A 16,362-nucleotide genomic window follows, 5' to 3' on the forward strand; every position below is an offset into this window, starting at 1 on the left:
TCTAGGTCGACGAATCCAAAGCTGCTGAGGTTTTGAGTGACTGGGAGATCTTCTTTTTAAAAAGGATGACGGAGGGAGCCGGCTGGCTCATGCTTTCGTCCAAGCTGGTCGTCCTTCCCCTCTTCTCCTTCCAACCCCCATCCCAGCAAAATGACTGAACCTGCACCTTCGACCTCTTCTTCCTCCTCTCCTCCTCCTCATCCTCTCGCTCAGCAACAGGAAGGCTACCCTTTCAGCTCTTCCGCTCTGGATACTAACGATTCGACTCCTCCTCCTTCGACCTCAACCTCTCCTCTCGCTTCTCCTCCTCGCTCCCCTCGTCACTCTTCCTCCTACCCCAACAAAGCTCGACCTCTCTCTCCTCGTCCTACTTCTCAATCCATGACAGGAGTTCTCTCCTCCTCAAGCAACACGGCTTCGGCAGGAGGAACGGCTCAGAAGAAGAAGCATCGAGCGAGCTTCGACGTTCACATCCCGACTCTCGGTCTGCTCTCAGCAGCACCAGGAGGAGCGTCAGTCCCTCTCCTTCTCTCCTTTCATACTCGCATCTAGCCTTATGCTGACCCTTCCTTCTATGTATAAACGTAGGCACACCGCTGGAACCATCGTCGCGCCTACGATCCCTACCGAGAAGTACCACCGCTTCCCGACTCGAGCGGATGATCCAGAGCACAACATCACCGTCGACCAGCTCTCTCCTGGGAGACGTCGAGTTCTCGAGGACTGTCTCAAGCTCTTCTGCTCGGAACCTTCTTTGGAGATCCTGGAGAGGAGCTGGAACAAGGATGCTACCTTCGAGGATCCCATCGCAAAGTGAGTGAGCTCGGCTCCTCCCTTCTCTTCCTCGTCGACCTTCCTCTCCTGATCATGCAGAAGCTGATCCTTCCCGTTCTTCCTACGTACTCTCCAGGTGCCATGGCTTCCACGAATACGCTCCTCAGGTTTGTCTCTTCCTTCTCGGGCTTTTCCTTCCTCTGCTTCGTCTCGGGTGCCTTCGCTCCTGGCCCGAAGATCGAAGGCGGCCTCGACTGACCTTCTTTCTCGTTCTCTTTTTCTCGTTCCTGCGACAGTGGTTCGCCATGGTGAGTCGACCTTGATCTCTTCAGTTTCCTCTCTTGTCTCTCATCTGTTCGCAGAACACGAAGCTGACCATTCCATCCCCATCTTCGTCGCGCTCTTTCCTCCTCCCTTCAGCCCAAAGCCTTCCCTCAGTCCAAAACGCTCTCCCTCCACCTGCACAACCCCTCCCCGTCCAACCCGTCTGAGTTCATCTGGGAACAGGTCCAGGAGTACACCATCCGAGGATTGGGAACCAAGAAGGTCGTTCATTCGCTCGTGGTCGTGCAGCTCGACGAGAACGAGAAGGTCTTGAAGTTTGAGGACAGATGGGATGCCAAGGAGTTGCCGACGAAGTATGGGACTACGGTGAGTCAAGTCTCGCCTCGCAAGTGGAATGAGGTGGGGCCGAGGCGAGGCTAGGTGGGGATACAGCGTCGGGAGGTGGAAGACGGTGAGGAGGTGAGAGACGCGTCGAGCTGACTTCTTCCCTCTCTTCCTGTCCCTTTTCCTCCCTTCCTTCGTCTTTCTTGTCACAGTTCTTCAGAAGGCTGAACGCCAAGGTCGTTCCCTGGCTGGTTAGCGTTCCAAAGAAGCCCTGAGGAGGGAGGTTGGCCGTCGCGTCGAGCTGAGGTTGGATCGAGCTCGCTTTCGTCTATGTTTCCCACGTTGTATCAGTTCGTTTCTCTTCGCCCTACCTAATTTCTTCCCTTTGATGACCTTTCACGACTTCATGTCTCGCTTTTGTCCGTGCGGGAAAGAAAGGCGAAGAGGAGAGCAGATGCCTGAAGCGCGCGTCGTCTCGAGCGCTAGCAAATCGCTTACTGTTCGACCTAACTTTAGCGGTAGCTGATCGTCTACAAAAAGTCTGACCTCTTCGTAAATTCTCTTCGTTTATCTCAATTACTTCTCAGCGCGTGGAACGTAATCCGAAGGAATCAAAGAACGAGCAACGACGTCGGATCAAAGAGGCAGAAGGGCGTTCATAGTCATTGTGAGGAGGGCGTTAGAGGATGTAAGACCGGTAAGGACCAGGGCGGGAAGTGATTATAGTAAAGAAGTCAGCGAAAAGCGAGAAAACAAAAAGTAACCGAAACCACGACGCGTCAACTCCACGCCCTCCTCCCCCAGCTCAAGCCGTCTTCTTCTCGTTCGAAGCAGCCTGAAGAGCACCGTAAGCCTTGTTCCAAGCGGTCTTTCCGTCCTTCTCGATGACCTCTCCGTGGCAGGGGATGATTCGAGTGAAGTCCCACGACGCGACGACGGACGCATCCTTTCCTGTCTGGATTGCGGCGGGACCCTTTCCAGCTCCTCCGGAGACGATGAACTTGTGAGCCCAGCTGAAGAAAAGGGAAAACCCGGCTCAGTCAGCTGGCTCTTGAGGGAGAGGGAGAACGAGTATCTAGGGAGGAGAAAAGAGGGAGAGGAGAAGACAAAGCTCACCCGTCGACGTGAATTCCTTTGGCGATCAAAGATCCAAACCAACCAGCTTTTCCCTTTGAGTACTGCTCCTTCGCAGGAAGACTGGTAAGAACCACGAGAAACGTGAATTTGAGAAGGGGAGAAAAGGGAAGAGGAAGTCTAAGCTTACTTGAAGAGAAGGTCGGCTTCGATGAGAGTCTTCGAAGGGACGTGAAGAACGGCCAGCTCGTGGGTAACAAGTTGACCGAAGAGTTGAATCTTGATCGTAGAGAGGTTATCTGGAAGAACGGGAGGGGTGGAGTCGATAGCTGAAGGAAAGAGGAGTAAGGTCAACACTTGTGAGATCGTTTGCTGCAAGATCAAGATGGGAGCTCACGGATGTCGATGTCGGGAAGATTGGTAGTCTTCGAAGCGATGACCTGAGCGGAGGGGAAAGCCTTCTTCCACTCCTTCGTGTAAAGCGTGTGCTCGTCGTCCTGCGAGAAAGCAAGAAGTCGGAAGTCGGATGAGCGACTCGTTCGTAAGAGCAGGGGTGAAGAGAAGCGAAGAGAGGACGTGAAGGACTCACTGGAGCGAGAAGATAAGCAACCTTCGACTCCCATTCCGTTCCAGCGAACTCGTGAAGGGAAGTTCGAGTTCTCTCGTCCAAAGGAGTCGAAACGACGATAAAGAGCTCGTTGGAAGGGAGGAAGATGAAGGTGGATCGTCCTCCCCATGGGAGGAATCCGAAACGGGTGAAGGGTTTCGAGGCGATGAGGATCTCGGGAGTGATGGGTCTGAAGACAGTCTGAGACATCTTTGGTGGGTGGTGGAGGACTGAGATTGAGGAGTAAGAAGGAGAAAGAGAGGCTGTTGTGGTTTGGAGGTGAAGGGGTGAAAAGAAGGGTCGGACTTTTGAGCTCGCCTTCTCCCGACTTGATGATGTAAGCTCCTGGAAAACTTTCCGGGATCCCGAGAGATCTCAGAAGGCAAGCCAGCGAATTTCTGAAGACGGCCTTCCTTCATACACCCAGGTTGGCCTTGTCAGCAAAGGAGAGGAGGAGGGGAAAAGTACGAGGCCGATGTGAAACGACTCAGAGGTCGGGGACGTGAAGTATGAGCCTTCGCTCTCGCATTCCCTCGAGATGTTGTGGCTACCTCGTCTTTCCCATATCATACAAAATCTTCCCTCTTAAGCTTTTCAGGATGGAAGGGAAGGAGGACGAGAACCAAACACCTGTCTCAAGCGAGGCCGTCTTTTTCACGAGCCCGAACGCGTCTCGAAAGCTCATTCACCGTTGCATCGAAAGACGAAGGGGGTAGACTTTTCGAACGATCCACATTTGTTTTTTCAGTCTCGGTCATCTCTGCTGGGGAACATAAGCTGTGAAACGCCGTTCAGCGACTGAAAACGACGCGTCGCTCAAAACCGGCAGTCTACCCAACCAAAAACTCACCAAACTTCTGTCTTTCAATCCTTTTCTCGACTGCTTGTATCCAAGCCCTCCAGAAGCGATTCCTTATTCTTTTTATCGTCCCCAATCTATCCTTCAAGGGATCGGAGGGGTTGATGGGAGAAAGAAGACCTGAGAGGAAGGGAGACGCGTCGACTCTCACCCAGAAGAAGACGAGGGGATGTTCTTGACGGCTCTGTCACCTTTTTCACTTCTTCGGCCGAGAGGGGAGTGATCTGAGGTGCATCGATGAGGGCAAGAGGAGACAGAGCTTGGACGAGACGAGAGCGAAGTCGAAGCGGAAAACAAACCACGACGCTCTGTCCCCGATTTTCCTGACGGTGTACAGGTCGAATATATGTTGAAATAAAAATTGCTGGATCTATATAACCCTGAAGACTTTACACCGAAGCCGGATCCTCTTTCTAAGTCGTGAAAATGCGAAATAAAGGAAAGCGTCGCGGCTCATCCGGTTCCCCTCGCTACGCCCCTACAAACGAGAACCTTCTGATATACGCCCAACCTCCAAAAGCCCTGGAAATCTAGAACTGCAACCTCGAAGCAGAGAGAGGGACCGAAGGGTCGAACAGCAGAGCCGTCGAGGAGGCTGCGTCTTGAAGGGTCTCGACGACGGTGGAGGACCTGAGCTTTCGACGACGAAGGATCCCCTTGATGGAGGCCTGTTGATGGTATATAGAAGAGAACCGGATAGTAAGCAGGCGGGTGAAGAGGCAAGCAGCTTGAGAAAGAAGAAAAGAAGGGGAGGGGAGAAACGCGTCGCGGACAGAAAAGGAAGACGAACCCTGGCCCAGTGCATGTGTCTGTTTGGTAAAAACCGGAGAGCAATCAGAATTTTGTGACTTTCCCGACCCGATCTCAAGAAGAAAACGAAGGTTCAACTCACAAAGGAAGAGCCATGAGAGGGAAGAACACGCCCATCGTCGTCACGTCCCCTCCCTTCACCCACTCCCTCACGAACCCCCAAGACATACAGGAGTGGAAGACGACCCTCGTGGCGAAGAAAAGAGCCGAGAAGAGGACGTCATTCCGGAACCTGGGGTTCATGTTGGAGAGGGAGGAGAAGAACGAGGGGAATTCCATGAGCGTTGCGATTCCGAAAATGTATTCTTGGTGCGTAGCGAGGCAGACGACCATCATGACGGCGTAGACGGGGTGGTGGACGTATCCTGTTGCTCGGAGGTAGGTCATGTGCTGATAGACGAGCGCGAAAGAAGAAAGGAAGGAAAGGAACGGTGAGCTCGAAGTCGAAAGGTCTCGACGCGTCCTTCGACCTCCGTTCTTCCTCGAACGAACAAAGTCTGAACTCACCTCCTTGTAGAAGATCCTCCCCAGCACCAAATCACACACCAAGAACGCCAAGTAGCCACAACAAAGCACCTGTCCCAACAGCTCCCTATTTCCATGCTCTTCCCTCCTCCTTTTGTTCATCTCCCCGACATCCCCTCCGACCCTCACAAAATCGTAGACGAACGGCAGTCCCAGCGTCGTCATGATAATCGCCGTCACACCCGAGAGGATCCAAGCTCGTCGTTTGGTTTGATGGAGTGCGAAATGGATGGGGAAGAGGATTTTGGTGAAGAGGAGGAAGACGAGAGGGACGAAGGTGAAGGAGGAGAGAAACAGTGGGAGAGGGATGAGGGAAGCGTCGAAGGTTTGCGTCGACGACGATGAGGCGGAGAGTATTGAGGGCGACATGAGGAGGGTCGCGGAGAAAGAAGGAGGGAAGTGAGGTGGCGAGAGACTGGGAGAGAGAGAGGGATGTGGTTGAAGGGCGAGGCGTAGGGAAGCTCGTGCAAAACGACGATCCCAAATCTGCCTCGCTTTTTTCCAAGTTTCACCCCTCCGCAGAAGATCGTCCGACTCCCGTGGCCGAGTGATTGGTTGGCACGAGGTCTATAGAAGACAAGGTTTCGCCTGAAGAGATGGCGGGTCGAACAGGAAGGCGAGCGAAGGGAAACAACGTGTTTGTTGTTGTTTGAGGGGAAAACGAGGGGGAGCGAGGGAGACTGATTTCGTTGTCGTTTTCCCCGCGTCTTTTCTTCGAGCTCAACTTTTAAAAGAAGACTTCCGTATCCCAGGAGAGGTGCCCTTCAGATCTGAAAGAGTCCCGGGAGAGGTGAAGATCTTCTCGAGCTCCATCGACTCCCTCTCGTTCGCTTTCAGACGCGTCGTTCCCTCCTTTCCCCTCACTCCTCTCGGTTTGGTCCTCGCTCGCCCTTCCCAGCTCAGCTCAGCTCTGGCTCGGCCTTCGAAGGCTCTTGTGTGCTCTTTTCTCTGCCGCGACATCAGACTCCGAAGCCTCGCCTCCGGGCACAACCTTTTTGAGTTTGCCTGCTGCTTCCTTGTTCTCGACGCGCCTCTTCATTGTTCGCTTAGCTCGTGTCTCGTGTGAACGTGGTCGTCAGATCATGATCGAGAGAGAGAGAAAACTAGAAAAGGAAAACGGATTCAGATATGTACGTAGGTATAGTAGGCAGGTATTTAGTTATTAGCAAACATGAGCGTCGTCGTCGTCCCTCTTTCCCTCGTTCGGTCTAAGCAACGCGTCCCTTTCTCTCCTCCTTCTTCCCTCCATCCCCCCCTCCCTCCTCACTCCTGACCAGCTTGTCCGCTTTTCCCTTCCTCCTCTTCACAGCCTCAGCATCGAAGGGATCGCCGCCAGCGGAGCCGATGGATCAAACAGGATCCCCGTCGTGGGACCGTGGATGGGCGAAGCTTGAGCTTTGAGGGAAGGAGAGTGTTGGATGTTGTAGCGGCGGATCATTCCGGAGAGATTGTTCTGTGGGAATGAGAGGAAGGGAGGAAGAAGGGAGGTGAGCAAGAGGGGAGGGCGAGAGGGAAGAGGATAGAGCGAGAGGAGGGAGAGGAGAGTGAGGGAGGGGAGGGAGGGGTGAGAAGTGACGACGAGACGAACCTTGAACCAGTGGATATGCCTAAACAGCAGAACAAAGTAACGGTAACGTCAGCTTCGAGCGAGCAAGACGACCCTCCTCGAGCATGCGCACGAACGTCGCTCTTTTGGGACTCACAACGGCAGCGCCAAACACAAAAAGAAGCAAGCCTCCCACCCGACCCCACCCTTCGTGAACTTCTCCTTCAAGAAAGCGAAGCAGATCCAGGAGTGGAAGGAGATCCGAGTGAGGAAGAAGGCGACGGCGAAGACGTAGTCGTTCCTCCAGCGAGGAGCGAGGTTGGAGAGGGCTAGGAGGAAGGTTGGAAGTTCCTGTGGGTGGGTGCATGGGTGGGAAAGAGCGGTGGGGGGGTATGGAGGAGGGGTGAAGAGGGAAGGAAGGGAAAGAGAACGATGGTCAGTGGGAGGGAGGGAGGGACGGGTGGAGAGGAGGGGAGGGACGAACGAGGAAAGCAGCGAGGGAGAAAACGTAAGTTTGATGGGTCGAGAGCGCTACAAGCATGACGATGATGTAAATGGTGTGGTGGATATATCCTGTTAGGAGGTTGATGTGCTTAAGAAAGAAGAAAAATAAGGAGAAACCGATGAGCTCGACGCGTCCTCTGCCTCTCTTCGACCCTCCCTCCCTTTTTTCCCTCCGACCTCTTTGGAACGAAACGAAAGCAAGCCAACTCACTTGTCTATAATACCTCACTCCAACGACCATATCACAGATCAAGAACCCCATAAACACCGTACACACGACCTCTCCCAACAACTCCCTCTTGCCCTTCCCCTCTCTCCTCCTCCCGTTCATCCAGCCTACGTCCCCTCCGGCTCTTAGGAAATCCCAAACGAACGGTAAGCTCCCCAAGGTCATTAAAGACGAGGATATGGACGATAGGATCCAGGCGCGCCGTTTGGTTTGATGGGGTGCAAAGTAGATTGGGAAGAGGTAGGTTGTGAGGAGGTGGAACGTTAACGGGAAGAGGAGGAGGGTGGTGAGGAGTAAAGGGAGAGGGATAGGAGAGAACGTGAGGGTTGAGGTGGGGAGGTGGAGGAGGGAGAGCATGGTTGGGTCGAGAGGGAGGAGAGCACGTTGGAGGTGCGGGGGATGGGATGGGTCCGACCCGAGCGTCGAGAGAGAAACGTTCGTGATACCTGTAGAGAGAGACGCAAGATAAATACGAGTCAGTTCTCTGTGGTAGTGGTAAGAGCGGGATCTCGAACATGATGGGGGAGGAGGAAAGAAAGAGAGCTTCGCGAAGGTGGTCGAGCTCGAGCTCAGACTTCCTTCCTTCCCTCTCCTCCTTCTTCGCTGTTATGACTCCTCTCTTCTCTTCTTTCTCTCACAGCCCACCAAGAGAGGTCGGATCTATATATCCGCGTCCTCAGTTGAACTCGGATCAGATTTGTAGTAGTAGAAGAAAGAAGAGAAGAAGGAGTCGAGCTTCTACGTCCCTCGCGTCGATCTCTCCCATCTCTCGCTTCCTTCCCTCGCCTCCCCAACCCGTTTCTACGACCCCATCAGCCTCCCAAATCTTAGCCACCAAGATATCCGAGCGCACAAAAGTGTATCAGAGCCGACTCACGATTGTATACAAGCTCGAGGAGCGTTTTTACAGGGAGGGAAGAGGAAGGAGGGAAGGGAACGAAGCTCAACCGGGACGGGTTTGTCTGAAGCGATTGGGGTAGAAGCAGAAGTCAGCATGGGAGATTTGGAGATTTGAGAGAGAAGACTCACTCGATAGAGTGTGTAAATGAGGATCAGGCGAGGGTCGTAGTTGAGGAGAAGAGAAGAAGAAGGCAAGCAAAGGCGAAACCAAACTAAAGTCGAAGTTCAAACTCCGACGAGCGAGACGTGTTGAGCTTACTCGGTCTCCTCCTTTCTCTTCTTCCCCTCAACCCACAACAACAACAACCCAGCCCTTAATCTCAACACACCATCCGCAGCAGTCCTTCATGCCCCTCCCCTTCTCCACCACTCCCATCTTCGCCATCCATTCGGACGGTTTCCACCTGCAACCCTTCTGGGGTCTTCACTTGTTCCTCTCGACCTTCCTCCCTTCCGTCCTCCTCTTCGTCGTAGGATCCGCAGTCGTCTATCAAGGAGAACAGTCGTCGAGGGGTTACTGGATTATCCTGGCGAGTTTGCCGGTGGCAGGAGTATGCTGGTTGGTGGTGAGGTGGAAGGGGAGGAGGGAGAGGGAGGAGATCGCGAGGGCTGAAGGGAGCGAGGAGGAGCTGCTGAAAGGAGGGAGAGCTGGAGGAGGCTAGGCTGCTGGAGGGCCGAAGGGGCGTAGTTTAGGAGAAGGGACTGTAGGGATCTCAGAGGAGAGAGGAGGATGGATTCGGAGGGAGGGAGGGACGACGTAGGCTCACCTTTTGTTTTTCTGTTTTCGTGAGTCCATCGCTCCCTTCTTTCTACTTCTTTCGAGGACTATTCTCTCAGGACGTCCTTTCTGCCCTCTCGTGCGATTCTGCACCTTCGACGAGCCGCAAACCAAGCTTCGAGAGAGCTGACCTCTCCTCTCCCTTCCTCCCCTCTTCGCTCCTTCTCTTCTTCTCCAGATCCTACCATGTATCACGAAACAACGACACCAAATGCGTAACACTTACACACATAACGACTCTTCATGACGATCTGGATGACCTTCCTTCTATTCCTGGAAGGCTGAGGAAAGCGAGGTCGGCGAACTCGCTCTCCTCTCAATTGTCTGTTTGGTGAGTCTCCTCGAACGCGGTTGCTTTCTTTCTTCTTTCTTCGCTTCCGTGCTGAATCGACTATCCGACTTTACCTTTTCATCGAGCAGAGCTGAATCCTTGACCCTCGAGAGACCCAGGTGAGCTTCTTCCCTTCGTCTTTCCTCCTTGAGCGACGCGTCTGACCTTCTTCCGTTTTCCCTCTCCTCCAGTGCCGTTTCCTCTTTCGAGCACCTTTATTTCGGTCTCTACCTCAACAAAGACTTCTCAGCACCTCTACGGAGTCAGCATCGCCTACAAACTCAACTCGCGACGCGTGAGCATCCCTCCCTCCCTCTCCCTCTCGTTTCCTCCTTGCGACCTCCCTCCTTCTTTCGCTGACTTCGCTCCCTCCCCTTTCCCACTCAGTAGGAACCTTTCTCGTCCCCCAACCTCTCAACAAAATCCTTCCCATCGTCACCTCTCTCGCGGTCTATCCTCGCAGTTGGACGGTTCGAGCTCAATCATCCGCCAAGGTCCGTTCCCTCCCTCCCTCTCAGCCTGCCTCGTCGGCCTCGCCCTCATCTCTCCACCTTCCTGACCGCCTTCCTTCCCTTCCTTCGTCCTCTAGTTTACGAGCGCTGGCAGCCTCGAACGTCTCGGCCATCGGCTTCCCCCAGCAGGCAGGCGATCGCTTTTCCTTTTCGTCCCCGTCTTCGAAACCAACCAAACCGGCTCAGGGATGACCGCTCTGTCCATTCGATTCCATTCGATCCCGCAGGAGTTCGAGTTCGGTTGCCGCGTCACAGGGCACGAAACAACTGAGCGACCGAGCCGAACCGTCTCACTTTCGAACCGCTAACGGTCTCCCTCCGTCCCCTTCTCTCGCCTTCTTGCTCTGCAGAACTCAGCTCAAGTCGACGGACGCTTCCCCTCTCACCAGCTCCTTGGATCAAAACGGCAACGAACGAACGATGCCTCCCCTCGCCATCTTCCTCCTCACCCTCCTCCTCCTCCCGACCTTGTTCCTGGGTATCACCTCTTCGTTCCCCGTCTACTTTACGCCGTCCAAACGTCGTTCAGGAATCCTCTCCTTTTTCGTTTCCTCGACCATGACGCTCCTCTCGATCCCTTTCGTTATGGAGTTTGTTCAAGCGGGAGGGGATGTGCGAGAGATGAACGAGCGGAGGGAGAGGGAGCACGAGGAGGGCAGGAAAGCGTTGGGGGAGGTGGTGTGTATGGTTTTTGGAGGGTATTTGGTTTGCGATTTGGCAGTTGGGTGGAGGTATTATAGACCGGTGAGTTGGGGCTGAGTTCGGTTCGGAAGGAGGGTAGGGCGAAGGAGAGGAGAGGAGAGGAGAGAGAAGGAAGGAAGCGATGCGAGCTTGGACGTTTCGTCGTTCGACTCTCCCTTCTTCGTCTTCAAAACAATCCAACTCACTCCTCCCGCTCACATTTTTAACAGAACCTAACCTTCATCAACGGTCTCATTCACCACTCGACCTACCTCCTGATCGTCACCTCCGCCGTGCTCACCCATCAATCGGCCATCTTCGCTCTCGCCGCCTTCCTCGAACTCCCCCTTCTTCCTCGCGCTGGCCAACGTCTTCCCCGAACAACGAAACGACTGGCTCTTTGCGACAAGTTTCTTGGCCACCAGGATCGGATTCCATGCGTGGATCGTGAAAGGGTTCGTTGGGTGGGCGATACGGGGAGGGGACGGTACGAGGGAAGCGGGTGTTTTGGTTGGGAGTAGGAGAGTCGAGGAGTGGGCGGGGGTTTTCTTTTTGTGTCTGGCTTTCCCGCTGTGAGTCGAGAGTCATTGGAAGTTTTTCGTTTGCGGCGAGAGACGAGTCTGACGCGTTCTCGTTTCGTTTTTGTGCGTTTTGTGACGAGAAGGCACGTCCATTGGTTCAAGGTTCGTCTCTCTGTATCTTCTTCTCCTCTCGTCTCGCCCACTCACCTCTGTTCCTTTTCTTTCTCTCGCAGAACAACGCCCTAGGCATGCTCCGTCGTTCTCGTCTCGCCGCCGCCGCTTCTCCCCCAACTACGATCTCCTCCTCGGCCTCCCAACCCCACCCTCTCACCCTCAGCAAAACCTACTCCTCCACGACCTCGCTCACCAACTACTCGCCCACTTCCTCTCGCTCGTCGCTCTCTCTGGAAATCGATCTCGAGCAGGAGGAGAAGGACCACGCCGTCGATTCGAACGGGAACGCGTCAGGTGGAGGGCTGGGAGGGTTGGAGGTTTTGATGAAGCTTTGACGAGGAGAAGGGAAAGGGGTGGATCGATGGATTTTATGACTTCTGCGACCTTTTCAAGGAGGAGAACGACGAGAGACGAGACGCGTCGAGTTGAAAGAAACGAGCGGAGAAGATCGATCGACCTGCCTCTCGGTCTCCTTTACGAGAGGACTATTCTCCACTGAATCAAGAACAAATACGCGAGCCGTGCATATGCCGAGAAGATTTTCGCCTTCGCCTCCGAGACAAAAGGATGCGGCCTCCCAAAAAGCTCATGCAACGAACCGTCTCGCCCTCCTTCGTTCTTGTTTTTCGGCTTGCACCCAACCACCACCACGGGAACCAGCACCACGGGATGTCCTTCCTCCCTCCACCTCTCCCACCGCCCTCCTTCTCCTCTCGGTTTCTGCTCCTCCAAGCCGGTCTGCTCCCTCTCTCGTTCTTGGCTCAAACGGAGGGAACCTCAGCAAAGTGGTCCAAGAGAGCGTTGGGAGCGGTGCTGCTAGCGGTGGCGGCGAGGTTGATGGGAGGAGTCGACTGGAGTGGAGATGGTGAGTGTGAAAATTTGATAAGGGGTGGAGATGGGGCGAAGGAGAGGAGAGGAGGGGAGAGGGAAGGGAGGGAGGGTTGGTGAGCTTGAGCTCGGAGGAAGGAAGGCGAGCGAGAGAGGAGAGATGGGTCGGAAGCAGATTTGGTGCTGACTCTTATCTCATCTCATCTTATCTCATCTAATCACCTATCTAGAATCCAAAATCCTCCTTAACTACCCCTTAGGCCTAGCTCTCTTCCCTGTTCGTTCCCTCTCTCCTCCTCCTCCTCCCTCACCTCTCTTCCCTCCCTTGACTCCCTCGTTCTTCTTCTACAGCTCGCCCTAACGATCCCCCGGCTCGCCCTCCCTTCCACTCCCTTCGTCCACACCCAACCCGACTCGATCCCTTCCACGACGATCGATCTGCTCATCAACGTTACCATGCTCGGATGGAAGGCACACTATTCGACTCGGAGGAAAGGAGCGAAATCAGCTCTGGAGCATTTCCTGGTCGGATTGAGATCTTTGGGATTGATCGGAGTCGTGTTAGGTGTGTTTGTAGGGCTGTATCCGATCTGGGAGGCGTATGAACGGGGAGAGTGGGAGGTGGGAGTCGAGGTGGGAGTGGGTGCGGCGGCGGGGGTGAGTCGCGTTCGAGTTGCTGTTCTTCGAGAGAAGGAGCCAAACGAAGCTGATTTGGTTGGGAAATATAGTTAATGGCCTACTTGATCGTAGAGACAGGCTTTCATCTCGTGGCTGCGCTGTTTGTGGGTGTGCTGGGGTGGGAGAGGAGGTGGTTCCCGGAGGTGATGGACAGGCCTTGGAGGGCTGATAGGTGAGTGTTTGTATGTTTTTCGAACTCTTCAGAACGTTGCTGACTTTTCAACTTGCGGTGGTTTCAAAGTATCCACGACTTTTGGGTCCGTTCCCGTTTGCCTTTCACTCGTCTCGTCTCGTTTCCTCGTCGCGTCCCAAACCGAACCTGACGCGTCTCTCTCCTCCTCCCTCTCCCTCAGTCCCACCGCTGGCACCCCCTCCTCACCCCAATCTTCACTTTCTACTCCCACCCCCTCCCCTCCTACCTTCGCCCACCATTCATCTTCCTCCTCTCCGCCCTCTTCCACGAATGGGGTCTCTTCGCCACCCTCCCTTACCTCCCCCGACCCTTCTGCAACTCTACTCGCGACTTCCGCTACATCCATACCTTCTCGGGGTTCTTTGCCTTGCAAATCGTGCCGTTCATGCTGGAGAGGCTGTTCAAGAAGGTGACGGGAGGGAGGAGGGTTGGCGGGTTGGCAGGGTGGGTTTGGTGTTGGAGTTGGTTGTTGGGTGGAGGGAGGTGGGTGGTGAGGGGGTTGAGGGATTCAGGGGTTATTGGGTTTGGTGGTGAGTTTTTTTTGATACGCGTTTTTCTCTCTCTCCTTCGTCTCGTCTCCTCGTCGCGTCTTCCATCGCGTCTCGTTCCCTTCCTCGACTGACCTTCCTCCTCCCCCCTCCTTTCTTTCACTTCCACATCCCCGTTTCACTCAGCCTTCATAGTCCAACAATGGTGGGCCTCCAAAACATCAACGTCGTCGTCGAGTTCGATCACCGCGTCGAGCTCGAACTTGGGATGGGAGAACTGGACGCTGGGTTCCGCTGCTGCTACTTATTGGAGGAACGGGTATGGTTCGTAAGGTTTTTATGCTAGAATTTTCTTTCTAGATGGACTTTGTTCTTTCCTCTTCCTCCCCTTCGTTCTCGTCAATCTACAAGGTCTCTTTCCCTAGCTAATCAGCTACAGCTCGAAGCTCTCTAGCTTTTTTCTCTTTCTCGACGCTTTTCTTGCCTCCTTTCGACACTGCTCCCGTCTCGACGCGTCCTCGTCTCCTTCCCGGTCCGCTGGATCTCCTTTTCTTCTGTTGTAGCTTGCAGAGAAAGGTGGTAGAACGTGGCGAAAGTCAACAACGCTATGGTCTCGTCGTGATCGAGTAGTATGAAACGGGAAGTGTTCGTCGCGACGGAGCAAAACTAGGAGAATCGAGTCTAGAGAGGATCGTTCAAGTCGTAAGGTAAGTAGGATGTGCCGAGCCACCAAAAAAAGAGAAAAGTACGTCGTTATGGAAAGTAGAGAAGTCAAAGATGGAAAAGAAAGGGAACAAAACGAATGGAAACTCTTCAACTCGCCTTCTTGATCGCAAAACACGTCGAGCAGGCCCACCTCTCCGTATCGTTCCCACCTTGACCGCAGCTCCAACAGACCCAGCCTCCTCCTCGTCCATCTCCCAACGTGACTTCCGCCCCGTTCCCCATGTCAAACGTTCCAGTTCGAGTCCCATTCCCTCCGGTTTGGTACGATCGAGTCCCAGAAGACGACGACGAGAAGGAGGATGCCGACCAGGACGAGAAGGGATGGGACTGAGGAAGAGGAGGAGGTGCTTGAAGGGCTGGAACTGCCGCCGGAGGAGGGGAGGGACGATCGAACATCCCTCGAACCCTCGGAGGAGGAGGGGCGACCTTGGGAGCCTCGCACATCTCGCACGAGGAAAGGAGAGCGTTGTTGGCGAAGGTGCACATCCGACAGTTCCAGGGCTGTCCACCGTTGGTAGGCTGTTGAGACGGAGGAGGTGGAGGAGGAGCGAGTTGATGGAAAGGGAGCGAGGAAGGTGGAAGAGGGATCCCGGCGGCAGCGAGTTGATCTGCGATGGACTGATTGATTCGAGCGGCGACGTCGAGCGGTATGGAAGGAGGGAGAGTTCCGAACGCCTGAGCTGCCGCTTGTTGGATGATGGCTGGAGGTGGAGCGGCAGCGGAGAAGGAAGGACGGGAGGAAGGGTTCTGAGGAGCTCGGTTGCTGACGCTCGAAGTCGAAGGGAGAGGTCGAGAGCTCGTCGAGGACGATCCGGGAAGAGGAGGCGGAAGTCGGGGCTTCGAGGAGAAAGGAAGCAGTGGTTTGGCTCCAGTCTTGGCGGTTGTGGGGGAGGAGGGGGGAAGAGGAGGCTGATGAGCAGGTTGAGCTCGAGGTGCAGGGAGGGTGAGTTTGGTGGCCGAGACCGACGACGATCCAGGATTTCCGTTCCTCCCGTTCGAAGACGATGAACCCGCTGACGGTTTGAGAGGAGATAGTGCTGACTTCGGGGAGTTCGGATGGAGTCTTGATGTGGGAAGGAGGGACGAGGAGGATGGAGAGGGAGAAGCCTCGGTCGCCTCGACCTCCTTTCGCTCGGTCGTCGACTTTGAGGGAGGAGATGGTTTCTTGAGGATGGGTTTAGGAAGGAAACCGACGGGTGGTCGTCGTTTGGGAGAGGTGTAAGGGTCGAGGCTGAGATCTTCCTCCTCCGAATCTGTCTCGAGGTCGATCGTCTTGCTGTTGAATCGAACGACGGATTGACGCGTCTGGGACGAGGAAGAGAGCTGGTGGATGATCAGTCAAAAAGTTATATCGAGAACAGGCGTAACCACAACTTGAACAGACAAACTTACCTTAGCCTTCTCCTTCCCTTTCCCTTTCCATTCACCGACCTTGACCCTCTCCTTCTCCTCGTCGCTCATCAACCAATCCTTCGCCTCTCCTCCATCCTCCTCGTCCTTCGTAAGGTCCACAAACTCCATCCAAGCTCCCCTTTCCTTCCCGCTAGATCCCTCGACTACTCGCGTCTCCTCAAGCCTCCTCCTGATGTCGTCTGTCGACTCCGCAAGAGGTCTTCGAGGTTCGTCGTCGTCGCTTTCGGTTGCTGAGTCGTCTCCTTCGGGTTCGGGTTCGTCCTCGGCTGTGTCCTCCTCGGAAGACGATTCGGATATGGTAGCTGCGATGGACGAGGGAAGAAGGGAGACGAGATTAGGACTCGAACGAAGGGAGAGCAAGTGTGGAACGAACGTTTCGACTCGTTCAGTCGCCTCTCAGCAGCATCAGCTCGAGCCTCGGAAGCCCTAGAGTCAAGCGAAGCCAGAGAGAGACAGTCAGCCGACACGAAGAACGAACGATCGACCAGTGGACTCACTTTTTCGAACGAGCTCTGAAAGGAAGAAAGAGGGACGCCTCGTCAGTTTAACTTCCAAGCCAGCTCGCTCCTAAACGACCAGTCTTTTCAGGCCCAGGAGAACAT

The 16,362-nt window shown here is 54.6% G+C and overlaps 8 protein-coding genes across 8 annotated transcripts; 5 read left to right on the top strand and 3 right to left on the bottom strand.

The window, feature by feature from the left end:
* The first annotated feature begins 36 nt into the window (after nt 1-36).
* On the top strand, nt 37-1,929 carry BDY24DRAFT_405072 (uncharacterized protein). Its single transcript, XM_076642591.1, has 6 exons — nt 37-512; nt 589-813; nt 911-941; nt 1,071-1,082; nt 1,195-1,425; nt 1,596-1,929. The coding sequence occupies exons 1-6, from the start codon at nt 151-153 to the stop codon at nt 1,656-1,658; spliced, it is 924 nt and encodes a 307-aa protein (XP_076492046.1). The 5' UTR covers nt 37-150; the 3' UTR covers nt 1,659-1,929.
* Nucleotides 1,930-2,188: 259 nt separating this feature from the next.
* Nucleotides 2,189-3,274, bottom strand: BDY24DRAFT_372829 (uncharacterized protein; the record flags this gene model as incomplete). The annotated part of the gene is made up of 5 exons (XM_076638227.1): nt 2,189-2,396; nt 2,500-2,580; nt 2,648-2,756; nt 2,855-2,954; nt 3,047-3,274. 5 exons carry the CDS (start codon nt 3,272-3,274, stop codon nt 2,189-2,191), a joined length of 726 nt encoding a protein of 241 aa, XP_076492047.1.
* Nucleotides 3,275-4,253: 979 nt separating this feature from the next.
* Nucleotides 4,254-5,794, bottom strand: BDY24DRAFT_405077 (uncharacterized protein). The gene is made up of 4 exons (XM_076642592.1): nt 5,241-5,794; nt 4,816-5,123; nt 4,714-4,732; nt 4,254-4,591 (listed from the first exon to the last, which is right to left on the bottom strand). The coding sequence occupies exons 1-4, from the start codon at nt 5,625-5,627 to the stop codon at nt 4,454-4,456; spliced, it is 852 nt and encodes a 283-aa protein (XP_076492048.1). The 5' UTR covers nt 5,628-5,794; the 3' UTR covers nt 4,254-4,453.
* A 767-nt stretch (nt 5,795-6,561) lies between these two features.
* BDY24DRAFT_419378 (uncharacterized protein) lies at nt 6,562-7,894 on the bottom strand (the record flags this gene model as incomplete). Its single annotated transcript, XM_076643970.1, has 5 exons — nt 6,562-6,711; nt 6,847-6,865; nt 6,962-7,155; nt 7,289-7,396; nt 7,520-7,894. The coding sequence occupies 5 exons, from the start codon at nt 7,892-7,894 to the stop codon at nt 6,562-6,564; spliced, it is 846 nt and encodes a 281-aa protein (XP_076492049.1).
* A 535-nt stretch (nt 7,895-8,429) lies between these two features.
* BDY24DRAFT_259749 (uncharacterized protein) lies at nt 8,430-9,168 on the top strand. The gene is made up of 2 exons (XM_076636835.1): nt 8,430-8,628; nt 8,749-9,168. Exon 2 carries the CDS (start codon nt 8,785-8,787, stop codon nt 9,097-9,099), a length of 315 nt encoding a protein of 104 aa, XP_076492050.1. The 5' UTR covers nt 8,430-8,628; nt 8,749-8,784; the 3' UTR covers nt 9,100-9,168.
* Nucleotides 9,169-9,976: 808 nt separating this feature from the next.
* BDY24DRAFT_259696 (uncharacterized protein) lies at nt 9,977-11,349 on the top strand. Its single transcript, XM_076636834.1, has 4 exons — nt 9,977-10,040; nt 10,136-10,257; nt 10,409-10,802; nt 10,970-11,349. Exons 2-4 carry the CDS (start codon nt 10,247-10,249, stop codon nt 11,258-11,260), a joined length of 696 nt encoding a protein of 231 aa, XP_076492051.1. The 5' UTR covers nt 9,977-10,040; nt 10,136-10,246; the 3' UTR covers nt 11,261-11,349.
* A 720-nt stretch (nt 11,350-12,069) lies between these two features.
* Nucleotides 12,070-14,108, top strand: BDY24DRAFT_445351 (uncharacterized protein). Its single transcript, XM_076644911.1, has 7 exons — nt 12,070-12,299; nt 12,493-12,539; nt 12,614-12,919; nt 12,991-13,112; nt 13,182-13,197; nt 13,294-13,663; nt 13,808-14,108. The coding sequence occupies exons 1-7, from the start codon at nt 12,104-12,106 to the stop codon at nt 13,951-13,953; spliced, it is 1,203 nt and encodes a 400-aa protein (XP_076492052.1). The 5' UTR covers nt 12,070-12,103; the 3' UTR covers nt 13,954-14,108.
* A 75-nt stretch (nt 14,109-14,183) lies between these two features.
* BDY24DRAFT_259787 (uncharacterized protein) lies at nt 14,184-15,699 on the top strand. The gene has a single exon (XM_076636836.1). The coding sequence runs from the start codon at nt 14,399-14,401 to the stop codon at nt 15,353-15,355; it is 957 nt and encodes a 318-aa protein (XP_076492053.1). The 5' UTR covers nt 14,184-14,398; the 3' UTR covers nt 15,356-15,699.
* The last annotated feature ends 663 nt before the right edge of the window (nt 15,700-16,362 follow it).

The sequence above is a fragment of the Mrakia frigida genome (genome assembly GCF_051309035.1).
Source record: "Mrakia frigida strain ATCC 22029 unplaced genomic scaffold BDY24scaffold_62, whole genome shotgun sequence".
NCBI classification, from domain to species: domain Eukaryota; kingdom Fungi; phylum Basidiomycota; class Tremellomycetes; order Cystofilobasidiales; family Mrakiaceae; genus Mrakia; species Mrakia frigida.